This window comes from Athene cunicularia (assembly GCF_003259725.1).
Source record: "Athene cunicularia isolate RWA chromosome 19 unlocalized genomic scaffold, athCun1 chr19_part1, whole genome shotgun sequence".
Classification (NCBI taxonomy): Eukaryota; Metazoa; Chordata; class Aves; order Strigiformes; family Strigidae; genus Athene; species Athene cunicularia.
Window position 1 is genome coordinate 8,918,431 of NW_020799124.1, and position 21,851 is coordinate 8,940,281.

Sequence of the window (21,851 nt, forward strand, 5' to 3'; positions counted from 1 at the left end):
GCCAGACAGAAGGAGGGGACCTAAGAGACAGGGGAGGCTGGAATTAGGTCCCTGCTCAGGGAGGCAGGAAAATCTTCTGCCAACCTCCTTCACCCTCCATGGTGCCCCTTCACAATAGATTCGGGGCCCTGGAACTTCTGAATGAAGAAGAGAAGGAGGAAGAAAATGAGACAAATGAGGAAGACCAAGGTCCACCAAGGACTGGTCATGCTAGACCAGGTTTTAAAACCAGTTCTGGAAAGAACCCCAGAAGAGTCATTGCAGTGGGGGACTCCATTTTGAGGGGTGTTGAAGGCCCCATATGCAGACCAGACCCACTTCACAGGGAAGTCTGCTGCCTCCCTGGGGCCCGCGTCAAGGACCTCACAGCAAAAGTCCCCGCTCTAGTGAGACCCCAGGACTACTGCCCTTTCCTGGTTTTCCAAGTAGGTGGTGACGACATCACCAGGAAAAGGCGTAAAGCAATGAAGAGGGATTTCAGGTCCTTGGGGAAACTGATTGAGGGATCAGGGGCACAAATTGTGTTCTCCTCCATCCCTTCAGTTGAGGGGGGTGAGGCCCTGGCACAGGTTGGCCCAGAGAATCTGTGGCTGCCCCCTCCCTGGAAGGGTTCAAGGACAGGTTGGACGGGGCTTGGGGCAACCTGGGCTAGTGGAAGGTGTCCCTGCCTGTGGCAGAGGGGCTGGAACTAGGCGATCCTTAATGTTCTGTCACACCCAAACCCCCAAACCCTTTTATTACATCTCTAAGATTCAATGAAAGGAGGCTGTAGGGCACCTGGTGGGAAGACAGGAATTGATTTTCCCCTTTCTAGTCTTGGATAGGTTTTCTCTCCGTTGTACAAACAGCTCCAAGAAAATGACTGAACCCCCGAGGAGGCTGCAAGAACAGCCCTAAACAGAGCTCACTCTTGTTTTCTCCAGGTGCGCTGAATCGCAACTTGGACAGAGGGCTTATTCCTCACAGACACCATCATATGTCTCTTCCTTCCTCAGTCGATCGGCGGCCAACTGCAAACAGGTGGGTTCCATGGGGCCACAAGCTCTGACCCATCAGACTAAGGTTATCTCTGGGGAGGTGGGTCAGGGCACCAGAGAGGCAGGGGATTTCTTTTTGGCATCTTGGCATCACTCCCTCCCACACTGCAACTCTCTTCGTGCCGGGGCTGCTCTCAGCCATTTGACCCTGTGCTGCACGCTGTGCCACAAGACAGCACTGAAGAAGAGCACGGATTCAGGCCTCCTTGCCCCCACCAGAGGGACAGTGACAGGGAGAGGGCCCGGAGCAGATCCCAGCTGAGCAACTCTAATCTTGGTAGCCAGTTTGCAGAGTACACAGAGGACCACCGCTCTCTGAGGAGGAGAAAAAGAACTACAATTCCTACACGTGGTGCCTCTGTTCCCAGAGGTGACACAGCTCCAGGGACTTGCAACAGGAGCTCCCTGTTAGCTCCCACAACCAGGGCTGCTCGGGTACAAGTGTCAGGGGGAGCGGAGGAGATCCCCGTGGTGGGGCAACGATATCCGGAGCCGCTTCTTGGAAATCAAAGCCTGTGATCCCTCAGGGAGGAGGAGGTGAAGGGTCTGCCCAGAGAAGCAGCTGAAACAACCACACAGCCCAGTGCAGTGGTGACAGACTGTGACCCTGCCTGTGGGCAGAGTGTGTCGATCCTGTGTTGATTCCCTGTGGTTGCAGCTCAGTAAAGTGTCAGTCGCATGTTAATCCCATGTTGCTCACGTGTGGTTTGTGAGTCAACCCTCTCATGATTCCCCATTGGTCCTGTCAAGGCCCCGTCTCAATCCCATCGGCACCCCGACTTCACCCCATGTTGTGTGTTGCTCACATGTTTATCCCGTGCCCCTCACGTGTCAAATCTGTGTTGAATCCCCATTGATTTTGCCTTAATCCTGTGTGAAGCCCATGCTGGCTGCGTGTTCCTTGCGTGTTGGTCACATGTCCATCCCATGCCATTCCCATGTCAACCATCTCTTCATTTCCATTGCTGGTGCCTTAATCCCGTGTCAGGCCCATGTCAGGCCCATGTCAGCTCTAAACAATCCCCGTGGATCTTCCTCCGGTCACACGTTAATCCTATGCCGCTTGCATGCTGCTTGTGTGCCAGTCCTGTGTCGTTTACATGCCAGCACATCGATGCCCCATGAATCCCATCTCAACCTTATGACACTCACATGTCCTTCCTGTGTTGATCTCCCGTGGAGCCTTTCTCCATCACACCTTGGTCATGTTCTCAACCCCTGTCAGCACCATGTCAATCCCGTGTTGATCCATGTCCATCCCATGCCCATTCCATGCCCGTCCTGTGTCCACCTCATGTTGGCCTGTCTCCATCCCAAGTTCATCCTGTGTTGGTCCTGTGTCTGCCCTGTGTCTGTCCTACTGAATTCTGAAAATAAGTTTTGATTTTAACTGAAAAATTGCAAAAATCCAGATGTATTTAGAAATGAAACAAAAAATCCTGCATGTGTCTGATCCCTAGGCTTTTTTACCAGAGCAGGAAAAATGGCCCACAGACAACATACCCCAGCTCCACATTTACCCATGAAGCCAGCCGTTAACAAGATGCAATTCTGAACCCAGCACAGAACCCAGCACAGATATTATTTTTGCTATCTTCTCCAAGGATTGATCCTTGGTGAGGTGGTAGCTTTGTGTTCTATGTCACGGCATATACGATTAACAACAGAGCAAAAGACAACACTGTAAATGGGTGAGCAGTGACACCCCACAAACAACCCTCATCACCTCAGTACCTCCCTACACTCGCTTTCCTGTCCTTTAGAGGAAGAAACTTGTCACTCCCCAGTCTATACCTAGGCTCCTTTATTTACTTCTTGTTATATGAGTCAGTCTCTTTACAAAGACCATTAAGCAGCCTTTATTCTAACACCTGAAAGAGCTTAGCTGCCAAGCTAGGCAGAACAGTACTCCTCATGGCCAGCAGTAAACCAAGCAGCAATCCAAAGAGAAAGAAATCGGATACCTTGGATTCAAATAGGCCCAGGTTTACTTCTGGGAGACTGGAATTCACAGGAGGAAAGTCTGCACCACCTTTCAATATACCTGAGTGGATGCTGAGCAAATAAAACGCACTGATTCAGTAACAGTGAAGAGGGCATACAGAGAAAAAAAAATCCATTCCCAATACAGGCTGCCTGGAAAGCTCCAGCATCTTTACCTAGATCCAGGCATTATGCCTTAAACTGTAGACAGATATTGCCGTATACCAGCCGCTGATGACTTCCAGTGCGTATCTGGTAAATTTACTACCTTCAACATGCAAGAGTGTTCAACAGTTATTCTACAGAATACTTATTGATAAGTTACACAGGGACTCTGAAGATTGAAGTTTACCTCCCCTGCCTTTTAGCAGTCCAGGTGTATGTAAGCTTATTCCAAAACTTCTGCTACAAATTCAAACCTACTCAAGTTGTATAAGGACAATGATATTAAAAGGTTACAGTCATGTTACACGGGGACATAAAAAGCATTGCTTTAATCCCTTCCCTGAGCTATAAACTAGAATTTCACTAGTTCTCAACTGTCTATTACAGGTTAAAATTAGTGATGCTTATAGACAGCTTTTCACCTGTGATTTAAACACTTTCACTTACTTTGTACGCCACACATGTAGGAGTACAGATCACCTATCCCCCACTGACAGAGAAAAGACTCACCCCTCATGTAGTTCTGCTAGAGGTGATTCAGCAGCAGAAATGTAGCACATACACCTGCTGTCCAGTCATGAGACAGGGCAGAACATGACTCCGGAGCCTGGAGTCGCAGAGCCTGACAGAGATGCTGACCACACTGACTTCAACCAGAGCTGTAACTGAAGCCCCAAGAGGCACCAGGCCTCTCTTTCAATCTGAGAACCTAGTGACATTCTCAATTTATAACCTGATGTTATTCACTGAAACTCTGGGGACCAAGCCTGGCGCCCCTTTCATGTAGAAATGAGGAAAGCCAACAATTAAACCCATCATCAGCACAGCAGTTAGGAGTTACCTCTCTACACCACAAGCACTCGGACAAAAAAGCACAAGCTGACACACTGAAGGACAATCACAGTGTGTAGGACAAGTGCATTTCTGTGTGGAAGAGTGATCTTTGTAACCTCGTTACATTGACACAGCACCTCTAAATTGCACTAAATAAGCTCAGTCTTAATGATCTTATGCAAGTCTCAGACAGGAAACGAAAGGCTTGGAACCTCTATGTAAAGGGTGGGCGAGAGGATGACACAGTTGGGTTTCATTTGTGTTTTTTTCCCCCCCTTCTTCACCTTACCAAGGAATTTTTTCTGCCATCTTTAGCCTGTCTTTGTCCAAATATTCCTCCAAAATTTAGCAACAGCCTGAAGTTAGAGGAGTTCAAAATGCAAACGGAAGAGAACACTGTTCTATCTGCTTGCTTAAGTTCAGCTGCATATAAAGCTTTCTGTTTAAAAATCACAGATACAGAGGAAATCACAGAGATCACGAAATAACTGAGTTCTCTATTCTTAGAAAGACCAGGAGAGAGCTAAGCAGGACTGACATCCTGGACTTCAGAAGAGCTGACTTTGTCTTGTTTAGGCACCTGCCCGAAAGGATCCCCTGGGAGACTCTCCTGAAGGCTACAGGGGTACAGAAGGGCTGGCGCTCTTTAAGAAGGAAGTGTTAATGGCTCAGGAGCAGGCAGTCCCCAGGTGCTCTAAGAGAAGCCGACACCAGAGAAGACCACCCTGGCTGAACAGGGAGCTTTGGCTGCAACTCACAGAGAAAAGGAGAGTTTACAGCCTTTGGAAGAGGAAGTTAGTCACTCACAATGATTACAGAGAGGCTGGGGGCTATGCAGGGTGGAAATCAAGAGGTCTAAAGCCCAGCTGGAAATTAATCTGGCTTCAGCAATCAAGGACAACAAGCAATGTTTCTGTAAGTATGTCAGTAGCAAAAGAAAGGCCAGGGAGAGTCTCCATCATCCGCTAGACGCAGGAGGCAACATGGTAACAAGTGATGAGGAGAAGGCTGAGGTGCTTAATGCCTTCTTTGCCTCAGTCTTTAATAACAGGACTAGTTCTACTGAGGCAATCCAGCCTCCACAGCCAGAAGACAGAGACTGGCAGAATGACCCTCCTGCAATCCAGGAGACAGTCAGTGACCTGCTGCATCACAGTGACATACACAAGTCTATGGGACCAGAGGGAATACACCCGAGAGTGCTGCAGGAGCTGGCTGGGGTGCTCGCCAGGCCACTTTCGATCATTTACAAGCAGTCCTGGCTGACCGGGGAGGTCCCAACCGATTGGAAACTGGTCAATGTGACGCCCATCTATAAGAAGGATCGCAAGGGTGATCCGGGAAATTACAGGCCTGTCAGCTTGACTTCAGTGCCCAGGAAGCTGATGGAGCAGCTCATCCTGAGCGCCATCACACAACACATGTGGGACAACCAGATGCTCAGGCCCAGTCAGCATGGGTTTAGGAAAGGCACGTCCCGCTTGACAAACCTGATCTCCTTCTATGACAGAACAACTTGCTTATTGGATGAGGAAAAGGCTGTGGATATTGTCTACCTTGATTTTAGCAAGGCATCTGACACCATTTCCCACAGCATTCTTCTGGCAAAAATGGCTGCTCGTGGTTTGGATGGACACACACTTTGCTGGGTTAAAAACTGGCTGGATGGCCGGGCCCAGAGAGTTGTGGTGAACAGAGTTAAATCTGGTTGGTGGTTGGTCACAAGTGGTGTCCCCCAGGGCTGAGTGTTGGGGCCACTCCTGTTTAACATCTTTATTGATGGTCTAGACAAGGTGATCAAGTGCCCCCTCAGTCAGTTTGCAGGTGACACCCAGTTGGGTGGGAGCGTTGATCTGCTCGAGGGTAGGGAGGCTCTGCAGAGAGATCTGGATAGACTGGAGCGATGGGCTGAGCCCGACTGGAGGAGTTTCAATAAGGCCAAATGCCGGGGGCTGCACTTGGGCCACAACAACCCCCAGCAGTGCTACAGGCTTGGGGAGGAGTGGCTGGAGAGCTGCCAGTCAGAGGGACCTGGGGGGTGATTGACAGCCAGCTGAACAGGAGCCAACAGTGTGCCCAGGTGGCCAAGAAGGCCAATGGCATCCTGGCTTGTATCAGCAATAGTGTGGCCAGAAGGGACAGGGAAGGGATCTTGCCCCTGTATGCAGCACTGGTGAGGCCGCACCTTGATGAGTGGGTTCAGTTTTGGGCCCCTCACTACAAAAAGGACATTGAATGACTTGAGTGTGTCCAGAGAAGGGCAACAGAGCTAGTGAAGGATCTGGAACACATGTCGTATGAGGAGTGTCTGAGGGAACTGGGTTTGTTTAGTCTGGAGGAGGCTGAGACCTCATCACCCTCTACACCCGCCAGAGAGCCGGGGATGAGCCTCTTTAACCAAGTAATAAGCGACACAACAAGAGCTAATGGCCTCAAGTTGCCCCAGGGAAGGTTTAGACTAGATGTCAGGAAGTATTTCTTTACAGAACAGGTTGTTAGGCGTTGGAATGGGCTGCCCAGGGAGGTGGTGGAGCCCCCATCCCTGGAGGTGTTTATGAGTGGAGTCGACATAGTGCTTAGGGATATGCTGTAGTTTGGAACTGTTGATGTTAGATTAACAGTTGGACTAGATGATCTTCAAGGTCCTTTCCAACCTAGTTGATTGATTCTGTGATTCAGTGAAATGAAAAAACACTTTCCAAGAAATCAGAAAACTGTTATCTTTGTCTTTTAATTATCCTATTGTCCCCCAAGTCTGAAGTGCTTTATACAAGCCAACACTGTGCTTTAAACATAACACAAGACTACTTCTGTACAAGAACCTAAAACTGACCAAAAAAAAAAATCTTCACGTTTTCAGTCACTGAGAAGCAAAAAACAACCCCCCTACCTCAGAGGGAATACACTCTATATCAAAAAACCCCAATGGTTTAGTCAACAAAAGCAAAGTACAGTACATTCAAAGCAAGCAAAGAAAGTTACCTTAAACTGCTACCAACAAAACTTCCAGACCTGGAAGTAAAGCACAGTACTAAGTCTGCAATATACTCAACTGTGGCAGAACTGAAACTTCAGCACAATAAGACATCCCCTTCTGCAACACTCCCAATGAAATAAAGGAATTAAGATGATGGATAGACGAAGAAAAAGCACAAAGCATCCAGATAAGTAAAAAAAAAAAAACAAAATAGCTTAGAACAGGCAGAAACAATGAGACAAAGGGAATGCTTCTGTCCCCATCAAATTCGTGTTTTAAACACTTCTTAGGATGCAGGAAAACTAGTTAACTCTCCTCCCCCAACCTCCTCCTCATTTAAGCCAAATGTTTATGCACGTCTGGGTTTTTCTTGTTTTAAAGCTGATCTGAATAGCTCAACAACCAATGGGAGCACCTAAAGCAATTATCTCCCTTTACAGAGTAACAGAAAGCCTGTAAGTGAAGTCAGAGGGATATTCAGAAAGACATAACAGAAATCTAGACTTAGAAAGCATTCACCCATCTTGATTTCGGTGGGCTGCACTGAAAAAAATGGAAGCGCCCCTTTGCCTCCTGCCCCTATTTGTGCCACTACCCGAAGGGTGCTTGACTTGCAGAGTCCAGCTCCAGTCTGACCACTCCTCATCCAGGACACACAAGGGCTACGGCCTCCAAGGCAACAACAAAGTGCTCCTCAGTCCTACCTCCCTCAAGTGCTCGAGGCAGGCAGTGTGCAGGCACCGAGCGAAAGGCAGGGCAAGAGAGGATGACACTCCCGGCTGAACTCTGCCAGCACGTGGGAGCAGCAACTCCAGCCCTCACCTGCTGCCAGCAGGGGCCAGCGCAGGCCTCGGGACGTGCAGCAGACCTGGTCAGATCACCACCGTGACACTGAAATGAGATGAGGGCCGCACCTACCCAGGGGTTGGCAACTGAACGCGTTGTCTCCCAGGGACCTTTATGCCATTTGAGAGAAGAATCATTGCAAAGGCAGATAAACAGCCATGTGCAAACACAGCCCTCTGAGCCCTTCTCTCGCTTCCTCCAAAAGCAACATGGTATTTCCAGGGCTTCTTAGCTATGTCTGGTGCACAGACCCACCTGCAGGATGAGCGTCCAAGGCACAGCAGGAACAGCTCTGCTGCAGGGTCCCTGCCTGCTGGCAGCTGCCTGCTTCTGACAGGAGCCACCACAAACCTCTGCAGGAAGGAGAGTGCCTGGGCCTTCACAGGGTCTGCTCCTTCGGATGCTGGGAGAGGAGTCTGGGCCAGTCACCGACACACACCTTCCGGCCTCCTGCAAGATGCTCACAGCTGGTGGGGGTGAGGAAAGAAAGGGGGAGGCTTTAGAGGCAACTACAACATAAGAAGGGTTTCAAACACTTTGAGACTCAGCTCTCAACAAGAACCAGGTACCCAACACGTCAAGAGAAGCTGGTCCTGGCACTCTCCAGAGAGGTGATAGCATTCAGGAGCCTGGGGATAAATAAACTGATGCAGTTCCACAGTCACCTTCATAGACTGTTGTAAGCCTGCTGCTAGCAGGTGTCTTGTGCAGCTGCACTGAGCCTGCTGGCCTGGCACACTAGGAAATCAGTCAACCATTACAAGTGTTTCACTTTTTTATCTATGTCCCTCTGCTATCACAGGGGTCATCACCCCTCCCGCACCCAGCAACAAAAAGGCAAAGAAAAAGCCAGATCATAATAGTTAATGACAACACCCGAGTGGCCAAATTGTATATATATGACCCTCGAATACACATGTGAAAGCCCATTTAAATCCAGGCATTTAATAAGCAGCATGTCCCAGACCAGAAAAGCTGTGAGTAGTGCTGGGCCTAGGCAGGACAGAAATGTACCTTTAGGGGTTACTTCTAAACCAGCCTTGACTCAGCAGTGCCAGCACACCTACTGCAACTCACCAAGAAATCCAAACAAAGTCTCTTGCTTCTGCCTTGGAAAATCATGGAGACAAGAGTTTGTGCTCCCAAGCACAGGCTGTTTGGCCCTGCCAGAGAAGAGAGAGTGGAGGGTACGGGACCTCCTGAAGCTCCCCGTGCTCTAAGCTGAACCCTCCACACAAGTCAGACCCACAGCTTTAGAGCTCAGCATCATGGAAGGTTTATTTAAACTCATGGAGGGCATAAAAACTATAGTTATGAAAGATATTAAAACAGTACTCTGAGCCACACTAGCCATGTCATATGAGTCCATGGAGTTTACTCCTGCGGCAGTGGAGTTTTTGCATCTTTTCTTTTCTTCTTGGCTTTTCCCTGCTTCTGATGTGTCTCCTGGTTGACACTCCTCTTGGTTTTCTTTGCAGCTGAAACCTGCTCTGCTTCATTACCTGCATCAGCTTTTCTTTTTTTGTTAATCATCTTCTTCTTGTTAGCCACAGCATCTCCTCCATTAACAGCTTCCTCCCCACTGCCTGTCACTGCCACTCCATTCTCCCTGACCCCTCTGTTCTGATTCTTGTGTTTGCTGCTACCTTTCTTCTGCTTGGGTGTTTCTCTTCTGGGGAGCTGCTCCTCTGGGGCTGCTGATTCTCCATCTCTATCACTTACTGGTGCTACCCCATTCTCCTGAGTGACTTTCTTGCGATTCTTGCGTTTCTTGGTCTCTGGCAGGAAGCCTTTTTTCTTCCGCTTAAGAGGTTCTGCTTCCTGCGCAGGCTTATTGGCCATCTTCTCTTTCTTGGGCTTCCTGCAGAAAGAACACCAAAAATGAAGAGCAACTTCCTTTACAGCCAGGGAGTACTGTCATCCATGCTACAGGAGCAGCACAAGGTGCAGGAAGCACAAACATGCTGTAAGGATTAGCACTGGCCGTGGAGGTGGTCCTCAGTCTGCATAGGGACTGGTGAAATAAATAGCAGGAGCTCGACCAGGACTCAAGGTGGCACATGAAGACTTGAGGAAGAATCCCCCCAGTTCCAAAGACCAGATAATACTGTACTTACCCCCTTCTCGAGCACACCCTCCTGTGGCCCCATGCAAGGCTACTGAGATGCTGGCTGGCTGACCAAGGTGACAGCCCCAGCAAGGTCTTCACTGTGCTAACATCTCCAAGAGATGTCCCAGCAAGAACCCCAAAGAGACCATTCCGTTCTCATCTGGACAGCCTTCGTACACATGCAAGACAGCCGCTGCTCCTGCTGTTCTCTGAGAGTCTGTCAACAACTTTACCACCACCCAGACTACGCTGCTCTGCACCAGCTCAGGCCCAAGGAAAGAGTCTTGAAAAGGAACCAAGCTCTAATTCCACGGCCTGGTTTTCAATGGGAAGCTTTCTGGACAGTTTTTCAAGCTGTCTCTCCTTCAGGGTGGAAAAACGCTATCCTAACAACCTGATGTTAGCACTTACCTCTCAGCGCTTCCACTGGAATCATGTGCACAAACCACACCTGATGTAGGCTTGTTCCACCTCGCCTGCAGAAAGACTTCTGAGGGTCACAGTAAGATGCACCAACAGTGACATCAGGTTGCATCCCTGAATCCCAATCCCTTTTTCTGACAGCATGCACAAGTATTTTCTATCTGAGCAATCCCCTTCCTAGCTGCAGTCTCTACCAGCTCCTACCAGGCCCCATCCTTGTGCCAGCCCTGGCAGTATGATGCCAAGGGATCTGAGTGAGACTGGAAAAGGGCCTGGGACTGTGTCACAGGGCTGGGTGAGGTCACTACACCCTGCAAGCCTGTTTAAGGCATCAGAAGGGGCCACAACAACAGCTTCAGTTGCCCTGTATGGTTCCTCCCTGGATGTGAGCCTCCTCCCCGTGAACCATAGGCAAGCTTTTCCCTTAGAGCCTCTTAGAGCTGGGCTGAGATACTACAGTCCAAGCCACACACACTGGGACTGCAGCTCCCAGTCATGGCAGACCACCCAGCATCCCCTAATGCTGTGTGTCTCACTAAATACTGCCAGCACGGAGGAGAAACAAAAGTTCTGACTGCAAGCTATTGATAGAAAGGAGGAAAAGATCCTATGCTTTTTATTGCCCTGGAGCAAGTGTCAAATCCAGCTGCCAGTTAACACAGGATCACTAAAGCATAAACACCAAATGCTCCCCAGCTTTCAGAGCTGCAAGGCAACCACTCCAGCATCAGGCTGGTGATCCAGGCACTAAAGAGTCCAAAAATCACTGGAGAGGATTGAAGGTCCTGGCATGTACTCTCTGGTGGCCAGTCACTTCCCAGGACAGATACTTATTCCCCCCAGCCTCACATTTGGCACAGTCAGTCCACAGTGATGTGGTAGGAGCTTAGTGAATCATCCTAGCCTAGAAATTCCTCTGCAACTTTGGTGATGGCTCTTAAACCAACGAAAGCAGGCACTGTGCCTTTGGGTGATCACCATGATCAGGTATCAGACATGCCTTACAATCCTGTCTCACCAAGGACCAATCCTAAGCACGTAAGCACCTGGAACAATGAGCCTAGCACAGTTCTAAACAAGCAAAGCAACATGCATTTCAACCTCACCAACCCAGGAGCTCCATTTAACGCAAAACCCCAGCCTGAGCTCAGTGCCTTGACTTCCCTTCTCTTCCTACTTCCTGACATCAACAAAGACAAGTAGGACAGGCAGGCAGTTCCTCAGACAAGCCAAGAAGCCAGAGTGCCAAGCATACATACGTATAATTCAGCCAGCGCATGACGTTCCAGTAGAGAGAGTCAAGACGTGCTGAATTCCCAAGGCCTTCTGACTGGTTCAGAGCTACCAGCACTTTGTCCAACTCCGTCAACTTCACACGTAGGTTCTGCAAGCGGCAAGTACAAAGAGACAATGTGCAGAGTGACCAGACAAGGGGCACTCACAGCAGCAGGGCACAGGCCTGCTCAGGATCAGACCACAGCAGGAATAACCAATCCTGTCCAGCTTCTCCAAGCCACTGTCCTGAGCCCATTTGCAACATCACTCCAATTTGGGGGCAAAAATTGGAATCACACCACACCATCAGGCACAGGGTTTGCTTGAAAACTGCGTCTCTAGCATGAGAGGAACAAGTCTAACAGCTAGAACTGTACTGGCATAAAAAGGACTGAAAGGTCCTTTGGTCCTCTCTCCTTTTCAGTCCATGACTGAGAGCAGGAGGAATAAGACACATGACTGTGTATCTATCTAAAAGAAAAGCAGTAGCATTTTCCACCTGGTTTCTAAAGGACGCAGTCATGCTACCTCTGGCTGCCTCTACAGCTTCTGTAACCCACTGAATAAATTTCAGTAAAACCAGACAGAACAGGGCATCTCAAAAGCTATTCAGTTCCTACAAGAGTCTTGGAAATAATCTCTCTCCTCCACCCACTTTCCTATTAGGTCTTCACAAAGAAACAGGCTGTGGTGTGAGCTCAGTGCTTATCAGTAGGAAACTGGGCTTCAGCAGTTCTGCTGTTTGTGCTATTTTGCTCCAGTAAATTTACTAAGCCCATGTTGGAGATTTATGTTGTCACTTACAGAAAATCTTCACACGTTCAAAAACGCTTTTTTTCATTAGGGAAAACAAAGCCCCAGAACAAAGCTTCGCTCTCACTCACAAAGCTTCTGAGTAAGTTTCAGTTTCTGGAAACTAAAATCTCTGGAGTTTAGTGGAGAGGACAGAGCAATCATCTGGGACAAAACCCAGCTCAGCCTCATTGTATCCCAGGCTGTATTTCTGCTGATGAGAAGGAAGATGCCACTGTGTTTGCAGAACACAGTGCAAATCCTTCAACAAGCACTTGGAGATCATCTCACAAGAGCTATGGATCACTCCTTTAGACATGAGGGCTTTACTGTCCTCAAATCCAGCTAAGCACTCCCTCCAGGGGCACCCCCAGTAAGAAACAGGGTAGAATGTAGCAATGGAGCAGTCACAATGTAAAAATTCAAGCATGAAATTTAAGAAAGAACAGACATTTGCCATACATCAGGTCACACACTTACCTGCTCCATCACAGTTTTGAGGAGGATGTTCAACAGCTCCAAGCTCCTGGCAACTTTCTCTTTATCAGCCTTCACAATACACTTGCCAACCATTTTCAAACTCTGCAAATTAAATGGAGAAACAAATCATTCAGGAGAAAGCAAAAAACAATTAACGATTGGTGGGATTAACCTGAAACCAAAATAACTCTGGAACACAAAACCCACCAAACTCTGGAAATGCTCAAAGGGGTACATGGTGGAAGCTGCTGATGCCCAGGTTAATTAGTTTCTAACTGGACAAAATAAGATAAAGTATACTTCAAAGGCACAACCCTCCTGCTCTCCCTAGTTTCTAAGCTAAAACACAACTGGAGACACGTTGCTGCCTCCTGGAGAAAAAGATGAAAGACAGTAATACCCACCCTCGCTGTGGAAAGGCCAGGAGGCTGCCAGACAACAGACTCACCTGAGGGACAAAAGCTACTCAGCCGCAGCAGCTGTGATTTACATGTAAAATGCTAATGAAAAAATCCATTAACACTTGCGCCTAGGAAATCCCAGTTGCCAGCACTAGAACTGCACTTGTCAATCAAGCTTAAATTCACTGAAATGACTGAAAGGAAAAACCTCATGTCTTTGTGTTCCTTTTATGTGCTCCGGGGTTTCTGAGACACTGAAAGGTCTGGCTTAGAGGAAAATCCAAAAGACACGTCAAATAAAAGCCAGAGTTATTTCCCAAGTGGAGAAGGGCAGAGAATAGCCATAAAAAGGCAGCTGGATCAAAGAGGGTGGTCTAGTGGCTCAGGGGTACTGATCCTCTGCCTGCAGCTGGTCCTTGTAGCCCTGCTTACATGGTAGTTTCCTTCCCCACTGTATTTCTGTGGATGCACACACCACAATAAAACCCCACAGCTTGGATTACACTAATATGAAATAGGATTTACAGGGACAAGCTTGTTGTAGACAGTGGCATGCCCCATCACAGCCTACTTCTCTAGAGGAGGCTGCCCTTGGGGCCAAGCTTGCCTTCACCTGGAATTTGAACACATCAACCTGGCCAACGGACAAGGTGTCCTCCCCCAGGCTCAGCATCCTCAGTTCTGCAGGCAACACACATCACAACCTGCACCCCGCAGCAGAGGGCTGCAGTTCTCCAAGAGATGCCATCTCTCCCATTAGACTATCAATTACTTTTGCTCCATTCAGACTGGAAGTAATTTTAAGGACTCTGAGCAAACTGTTCTCCATCTATGTCAGCACAAAGCTGGCAAAGAAAGTAAAAATCCTCACAGACACTGACAGAAGTAAGAAATTTATTTCCCAAAGCAAGCTCTTTCAGTAATGACAACCACAACAGAAAAACAAACAATGATGGCGAGCATCACCAGGAGAAGGCCTAAAGCTATTAAGAGAGATTTTAGGTCCTTGGGAAAACTGCTTAAGGGGTCGGGGGCACAAGTTGTGCTCTCCTCCATCTCTATGGCTGGGGGGATGGATGAGGAAGATTACAGGAGAATTCAGCAGATGAATGGGTGGCTCCAAGACTGGTGTTACCATCAGGGCTTTGGATTCTTCAATCATGGGTTGGTATACAGGGAACCTAATCTTTTGACATTAGACGGGATGCACCTGTCCCAGAGAGGGAAGGGCATTTTGGGGCAGGAGTTAGCTGGGCTCATAGACAGAGCTTTAAACTAGATTTGAAGGGGAAAAGGGGCAAAACATCAGCCCATCTGAAGTGCATGTATACCAATGCACACAGAATGGGTAACAAACAGGAGGAGCTTGTAGCCATGATGCAACAGGAAAATTACGATGTTGTTGCTATTACAGAAATATGGTGGGATGTCTCCCATGACTGGAGTGTGCCAATTGATGGGTACAAGCTCTTTAGGAGGGACAAACAGGGCAGGAGAGGTGGTGGGGTGGCTCTGTATGTTAAGGACTTTATAAGGACTTCACAGGTGTAGTGAAGACAGGGTTGAGTGTCTTTGCATTAGAATCAGGGGAAAGGCCAACAGGGCAGATGTTATAGTATGAGTCTACTACAGGCCACCCAACCAGGACAGAGAGATGGACGAGATATTTTATAGGCACTGAGGGGAAATCTCACGATCACTTGCCCTTGTTCTTGTGGGCGACTTTAACTTTCCAGACATCTGCTGGAAATACAACACGGCAGAATGAGACCAGTCCCAGAGATTCCTAGAATGTGTGGGAGACAACTTCCTGATGCAAATGGTGAGTAAACCGACCAGGGAAGGTGCCCTGCTGGATTTCCTCTTTGTGAGCAGAGAAGGGCTGGTGGGCAACATGGAGGTTGGAGGTCGACTAGGGGACAGTGATCACAAAATAATAGAGTTCTCTATTCTTAGAAAGACCAGGAGAGAGCTAAGCAGGACTGACATCCTGGACTTCAGAAGAGCTGACTTTGTCTTGTTTAGGCACCTGCTTGAAAGGATCCCTTGGGAGACAATCCTGAAGGCTACAGGGGTACAGAAAGGCTGGCGCTCTTTAAGAAGGAAGTGTTAATGGCTCAGGAGCAGGCAGTCCCCAGGTGCTCTAAGAGAAGCCAACACCAGAGAAGACCACCCTGGCTGAACAGGGAGCTTTGGCTGCAACTCACAGAGAAAAGGAGAGTTTACAGCCTTTGGAAGAGGAAGTTAGTCACTCACAATGATTACAAAGATGCTGTGAGGCTATGCAGGGTGGAAATCAGGAGGTCTAAAGCCCAGCTGGAAATTAATCTGGCTTCAGCAATCAAGGACAACAAGCAATGTTTCTGTAAGTATGTCAGTAGCAAAAGAAAGGCCAGGGAGAGTCTCCATCATCCGCTAGACGCAGGAGGCAACATGGTAACAAGTGATGAGGAGAAGGCTGAGGTGCTTAATGCCTTCTTTGCCTCAGTCTTTAATAACAGGACTAGTTCTACTGAGGCAATCCAGCCTCCACAGCCAGAAGACAGAGACTGGCAGAATGACCCTCCTGCAATCCAGGAGACAGTCAGTGACCTGCTGCATCACAGTGACATACACAAGTCTATGGGACCAGAGGGAATACACCCGAGAGTGCTGCAGGAGCTGGCTGGGGTGCTCGCCAGGCCACTTTCGATCATTTACAAGCAGTCCTGGCTGACCGGGGAGGTCCCAACCGATTGGAAACTGGTCAATGTGACGCCCATCTATAAGAAGGATCGCAAGGGTGATCCGGGAAATTACAGGCCTGTCAGCTTGACTTCAGTGCCCAGGAAGCTGATGGAGCAGCTCATCCTGAGCGCCATCACACAACACATGCGGGACAACCAGATGCTCAGGCCCAGTCAGCATGGGTTTAGGAAAGGCACGTCCCGCTTGACAAACCTGATCTCCTTCTATGACAGAACAACTTGCTTATTGGATGAGGAAAAGGCTGTGGATATTGTCTACCTTGATTTTAGCAAGGCATCTGACACAGTTTCCCACAGCATTCTTCTGGCAAAAATGGCTGCTCGTGGTTTGGATGGACACACACTTTGCTGGGTTAAAAACTGGCTGGATGGCCGGGCCCAGAGAGTTGTGGTGAACAGAGTTAAATCTGGTTGGTGGTTGGTCACAAGTGGTGTCCCCCAGGGCTGAGTGTTGGGGCCACTCCTGTTTAACATCTTTATTGATAATCTGGACGAGGGGATCGAGTGCACCCTCAGTCAGTTTGCAGGTGACACCCAGTTGGGTGGGAGCGTTGATCTGCTCGAGGGTAGGGAGGCTCTGCAGAGAGATCTGGATAGACTGGAGCGATGGGCTGAGCCCGACTGGAGGAGTTTCACTAAGGGCAAATGCTGGGGCCTGCACTTGGGCCACAACAACCCCCAGCAGCGCTACAGGCTTGGGGAAGAGTGGCTGGAGAGCTGCCAGTCAGAGAGGGACCTGGGGGGTGACTGACTGAACAGGAGACAGCAGTGTGCCCAGGTGGCCAAGAAGGCCAATGGCATCCTGGCTTGTATCAGGATTAGTGTGGCCAGCAGGGACAGGGAAGGGATCTTGGCCCTGTACTTGACACTGGTAAGGCCACACCTTGAATACTATGTTCAGTTTTGGGCCCCTCACTACAAAAAGGACATAGAGTTACTTGAACATGTCTGGAGAAGGGCTACAAAGCTGGTGCAGGGTCTGGAACACATGTCCTATGAGGAGCAGCTGAGGGAACTGGGATTGTTTAGTCTGGAGAAGACGAGGCTGAAGGGAGACCTTATCACCCTCTACAACTACCTGAAAGGAAGCTGCAGAGAGCTGGGTTTGAGCCTCTTTAGCCTAGTAAAAAAACAACAGGACAAGACGGAATGGCCTCAGGTTTCGTCAGGGAAAGTTCAGACTAGATATTAGGAAGCATTTCTTTACAGAACAGGTTGTTAAGCGTTGGAATGGGCTGCCCAGGGAGGTGGTGGAGTCCCCATCCCTGGAGGTGTTCAAGAGTAGAGTCCATTTAGAGCTTAAGGATATGCTGTAGGTGGGAACTGTGCTAGGAGAACCGTTGGACTGGATAATCTCCAGGGTCCTTTCCAACCTAGATGATTCTGTGGATTCTGTGAGCAAGAGTCTAAGGAAGACTTTTAGCAAAAATGTGGGGAGACCAGATAACCTATCTGCAGGAACAGCAACCTTCAAGTAGAACTATTTACTATCTGTAAAGGACTCCATACCCTGGGAGTATCTTTTTTTAATAATAGTTATTTCCTGATCTGGATTGTCCACTCAAGCCCTGTATTAGAAAGCCACCATGTTCTGCTTACTGGAATTCATACTGCAACTTCATCTGACTATCAGTAACTTGCTCATTACTCTCTCCTCATATAGACAGATGTGTTGCAACTCTATTCCACAGCTGTCACTAACCTACAAGGTCTTACAAGCAGCTCTAAGTCTCTCTGGTAAAATGAGAAACAAATATAGGGTGTATGATTAAAAAAAAAAAAATTCTTTGCATGTGGGATATAACACCCCATGGGCCATGCACAGTCCATTTATTACGCTTACCACAATTAATAGTAATAACAAGAACAAAAACAAAGCAGCCTGATTTGCATAAAATTTTTCTCTGCTATTTGGAAACGAGATATTGCCAGGCTAACAGGCATTACTTGCGGTTAAAGTAGCTTTCAGAGAGGCTATGAAGTTGAGATCCCTAGTTTGCTAAATTGCATACAAATTCACAGTGAGAGAGAATCAGTATGGACTGTCAGCTCTTCAGGACAAGAGGAGTTACAGCAGTACTATGAGAAGCAGCCACAGGGAAGGCAACTGTCATTTCATTTTGTTAATACACAAACATTCTGGAATTAAGAAGGTGTTAAAAATAAATTGCATCTTCTCTGCACTGTAGATGAGTGATGCAGATGACTGCATTTAAATTGTGCTGGTTTGACTCTCTCTGTTCTTGCTGCCATCCCTACTTCCCAGAATTGCCCTGATGCTTTGAAGGGTTTGAAACAAATCGTTCTGAAGTCAACAGAAAAGTCCCGTAGCTCAACACCCAACACTTGAGGGGCTGCTTTTCAGAAGTCTGTAAACAGTTTTCAGGTGCTCAGGAAACTGGAACTTGCATCTAGTTTATGGTGCCCAACAAAATTCACTGCCGACCCGTAGAATGAAAAGGGTGGCTTGCCCAGCTGGAGATGGATACCACTCATCTAGCACATCAGTGTTCTAAGAATAAGGATCTATATTAAAAGCAGTGTTTTGCATGAGTCTAGAAACACAAGCACAGTTCCACCACCATAAACAGGCAGAAGCAATCCAGTACATATTAGGTACTCTGCAAACAAACAGCTCCCTGCTGAAATTAACACCTTTTAAACAGCTCTCAAAGACCAGGAAGGAACAAGGAAGAGGGTGGGGGTGGGTGGAAAATCCAAAGCAGCAGCAAAGCAGCAGCAGATAATTCATTCCTATAGAAGGCACAGTTTTCTCTAGACCAGGAACAGAGGTGGCTTTAAGGAAGCTGGATCCAGATAAAGTCTTACTATTTCTCAACACGTGTCTTTCCCCTTCTCTTCTCTTCAACAGTGTAAAAGAAATTTACCCCAAGTACAAAAACACCAGCACTTCTGTATGCAGTATGGTTGAGACAGTCAAGCCTCCTTAAAGACCTGACTCTAATTCTTGCTTAGCTCAGTGTCACTTATTATGCCGAGCTCATCACCACTGTCTCAGGGTACTTCCCCACCCCACCACACACTACACAAGATGGTATCTCCCATCAGGCATGGCTCTGATCTCGTCTTCCCACAGCAGGCAGCATACTCAGTGGAGCGTTTGCTTTGGTGGGATCTGTGCTGGCATGCGACATCGATACAAACATGCTGCACTCTGGTAACATAAAAGAAGCTGACTTTGGACTGGGGCTGCTGGCAAGCCTTGAGGAACCGCTCCCAAGGCAGGAAATCCCAAGTCTCTCCAATGGGAATTGGGTCTAAACCTCAAAAGCAGCTTTCCCAAGTATTTGTCATAACTTGTGCTACATAAGGTACCAACCATTCTATGTGGTGGGTTTGTACAGCAGATTAACAGAATAACAGAATCATCTAGGTTGGAAAAGACCCTGAAGATCAACTAGTCCAATCATAAACCTAACACTGACTGTTCTCAACTCCACCATGTCCCTAAGCACTATGTCAACTTGACTCTTAAACACCTCCAGGGATGGGGACTCTACCACTGTGCTGGACAGCCCATTACAATGCCAAACCACCCCTTCTGTAAAGAAATACTTTCTAATATCTAGTCTAAACCTTCCCTGGTGCAATGAGGCCACTCCCTCTTGCCCTAATTGCTTTGGTCTGCTCCCTCAATCGCTATCTGAAAGATGAAATTAGCACTGCCACCCCAATTGCGTAGGTCAATAATGTTACAGGCCTACCGTGATTTCATTTGGGGAATGTATAAAACACAATCATAAAATTAAAGCAAAAGCTATTATGTAGCAGACGGCAAACTGCAACACATGGCAAACATGCCTTAAAAGGAAAAGTAGTAATTCAGTCATCTGCAGCATCCTTAGGAGAGAGGCTTGCACAAGGTTGGCAAGTAACTCCATTTTACACAGCAAGACTGAGGCATAAAGCAGGGGTTTTGCTTCCAGCTATGCTACAGGTCAGTGGTGGTCAGTTAAGGGAAAATCCAGAAGAACTTGTCTAACAACCTGTTTTGTGGATCTCTGCCGTGTGCTGTTAGCAAAGGTATCCAACTCTCCCTTCTCCTGCCCTCTGAAAGCATTACAAACCTAAGTCACATAACCCAATCACTCAATAAGAAAAGCAGAGAGACCACATGACTATTACTGAACAGCTGCATTTGCATCATTTCCTGACTACGTTCATTTTCTCCCATTTTCTGCTTTTCTTACTCTGCTCCTTCAGAAACAGCTTTACAGGGACTCTCAGTTCCAGTGACCGCTCAGTAATACCTGTGACAGTTAATCACACCTGCACATCTGAGCTGTCAGCGGACTGGGGCAGATCACTTTCCATAAAGAAAAAATATGGAGGCAGTTTCCACAGCTGGAACTCCTGTCTCATCTCAAGCCATTAAAGCCATACAGTTCCTGTCTCACCCTACACAGATTCAGCTGGCAGAAATGGTTTTGTCTTATTATGTCAAACATGCTGATTTCAAAAGTCTCTGGCTGTTTCTGGTGGAGAGCACTCCAGGATCCAAAGTTCTTTGCTTCTAGGATTTCTACAAAGGGGAACAGCACACCCCCAGCATCTTATCAATCCTTTTTCCTTATATCCCTGTATCACAATTGGCAATATCCCAACTACTACAGGATCCAACCTTCGTTCCATCTCTCACTGCACTTCAGAGCATTCCTTCATCTTCACAAAGTACAAAACAAGTTTGTTAGAGCACAAGGAGGTGAATACCTGCAGTAATTCAGTCATACAAGCAGGACAGAGGGCTGGTGGATAGTTAACCACACAGTTCCATGCCTCAGTCTCCCATGTAGGATTTTAGTCTAAGCCCAAGACTCCCCTGAAACCTGCCACACAACAAAAAGTGGTACATGTGTATCCAGAGACAAAGTCAGCATCCTAGCCACTGCCCAACTCTGCCTACAGGGGAGATGGCAATATGCCGTGATACGGAGCCAGGCAGTGTTTCTGAAGTCTCCACATTCACACCTGCCTGCAATCTCAGCCTGCCTGCACCTCTGCCCCTTTCACAGGTACCACAGCAGGGGACACGCTTAGCCCAGACTTACATGACAGCAATATCTCGAGTGCAGAGGAGCGTTCTGCCACTAAAGCAGAGCACGTTTCCTAGCTGGAAGTTTGAACACCGTTTAGTATTTATACATTCCCAGCACGTCCTTCAGCCTATTTCGCTGTTCAAAACAAACAGCCCTTCCCCTCTATGGAATCAGTCTGACAGATCCATCACTGCTCTGTGAGGTGGAGAAGCCTAGCCAACCTGCATTTTTTCCACACACTGCGCTATCTCCACCCTTCCCCTCCACCCCCTAACAGACCAGATGCTGATGGACAAATGTGCAGATTCATGGCTGAATACAGTGCCAAGTGCCTTCTTCAAAACACATACCTCCACCCACCCTGCGTGACCTTACACCCCCTGGCACAGCCCAAGGTTGCTAAGGTAAACTCTCCTCCCGAGCAGCAAATAGTTCAGCAAAATTTCCATCCTACTGAACATCCACATTCACCACGAGAAAGCGCTTAAGAGGTTTGATCCCACTGACTATGAAAGCTAAAGCTCTGCCCTAGCTCCATGCAGGTCCCAGTGCAGACACAACCTGGCATTTTGCTGCCGTTGTGGCTCAGGTCCCTGTGATGGAGTCACACCCAGAGGGGCCCCAGCGAGCATCTTGGGGGCCCGACAAGCATGTGTCTATTACCTGAGCCAAAGCACAAGATCTCCCATGTCAACATACAGGTAAACTGAGAGATTGGGGGGGG

General features: G+C 48.1%; 1 protein-coding gene and 1 long non-coding RNA gene across 2 annotated transcripts in view; one reads left to right on the plus strand and one right to left on the minus strand.

Annotated features, from left to right (window-relative positions):
• Positions 1 to 21,851, plus strand: part of LOC113487101 — a 96,928-nt gene that overhangs the window by 21,339 nt on the left and 53,738 nt on the right. The gene's annotated exons all lie outside the window — the stretch shown is intronic.
• The window catches only part of MYBBP1A (MYB binding protein 1a), a 63,613-nt gene continuing 48,689 nt past the window's right edge, over positions 6,928 to 21,851 (minus strand). The window contains exons 23-25 of the mRNA XM_026861505.1: positions 12,923 to 13,024; positions 11,635 to 11,759; positions 6,928 to 9,703 (exon numbers count right to left, since the gene is read on the minus strand). Coding sequence (XP_026717306.1) covers positions 9,217 to 9,703; positions 11,635 to 11,759; positions 12,923 to 13,024 — 714 coding nt within the window. The 3' untranslated portion in view covers positions 6,928 to 9,216. The remainder of the gene's footprint in view (positions 9,704 to 11,634; positions 11,760 to 12,922; positions 13,025 to 21,851) is intronic.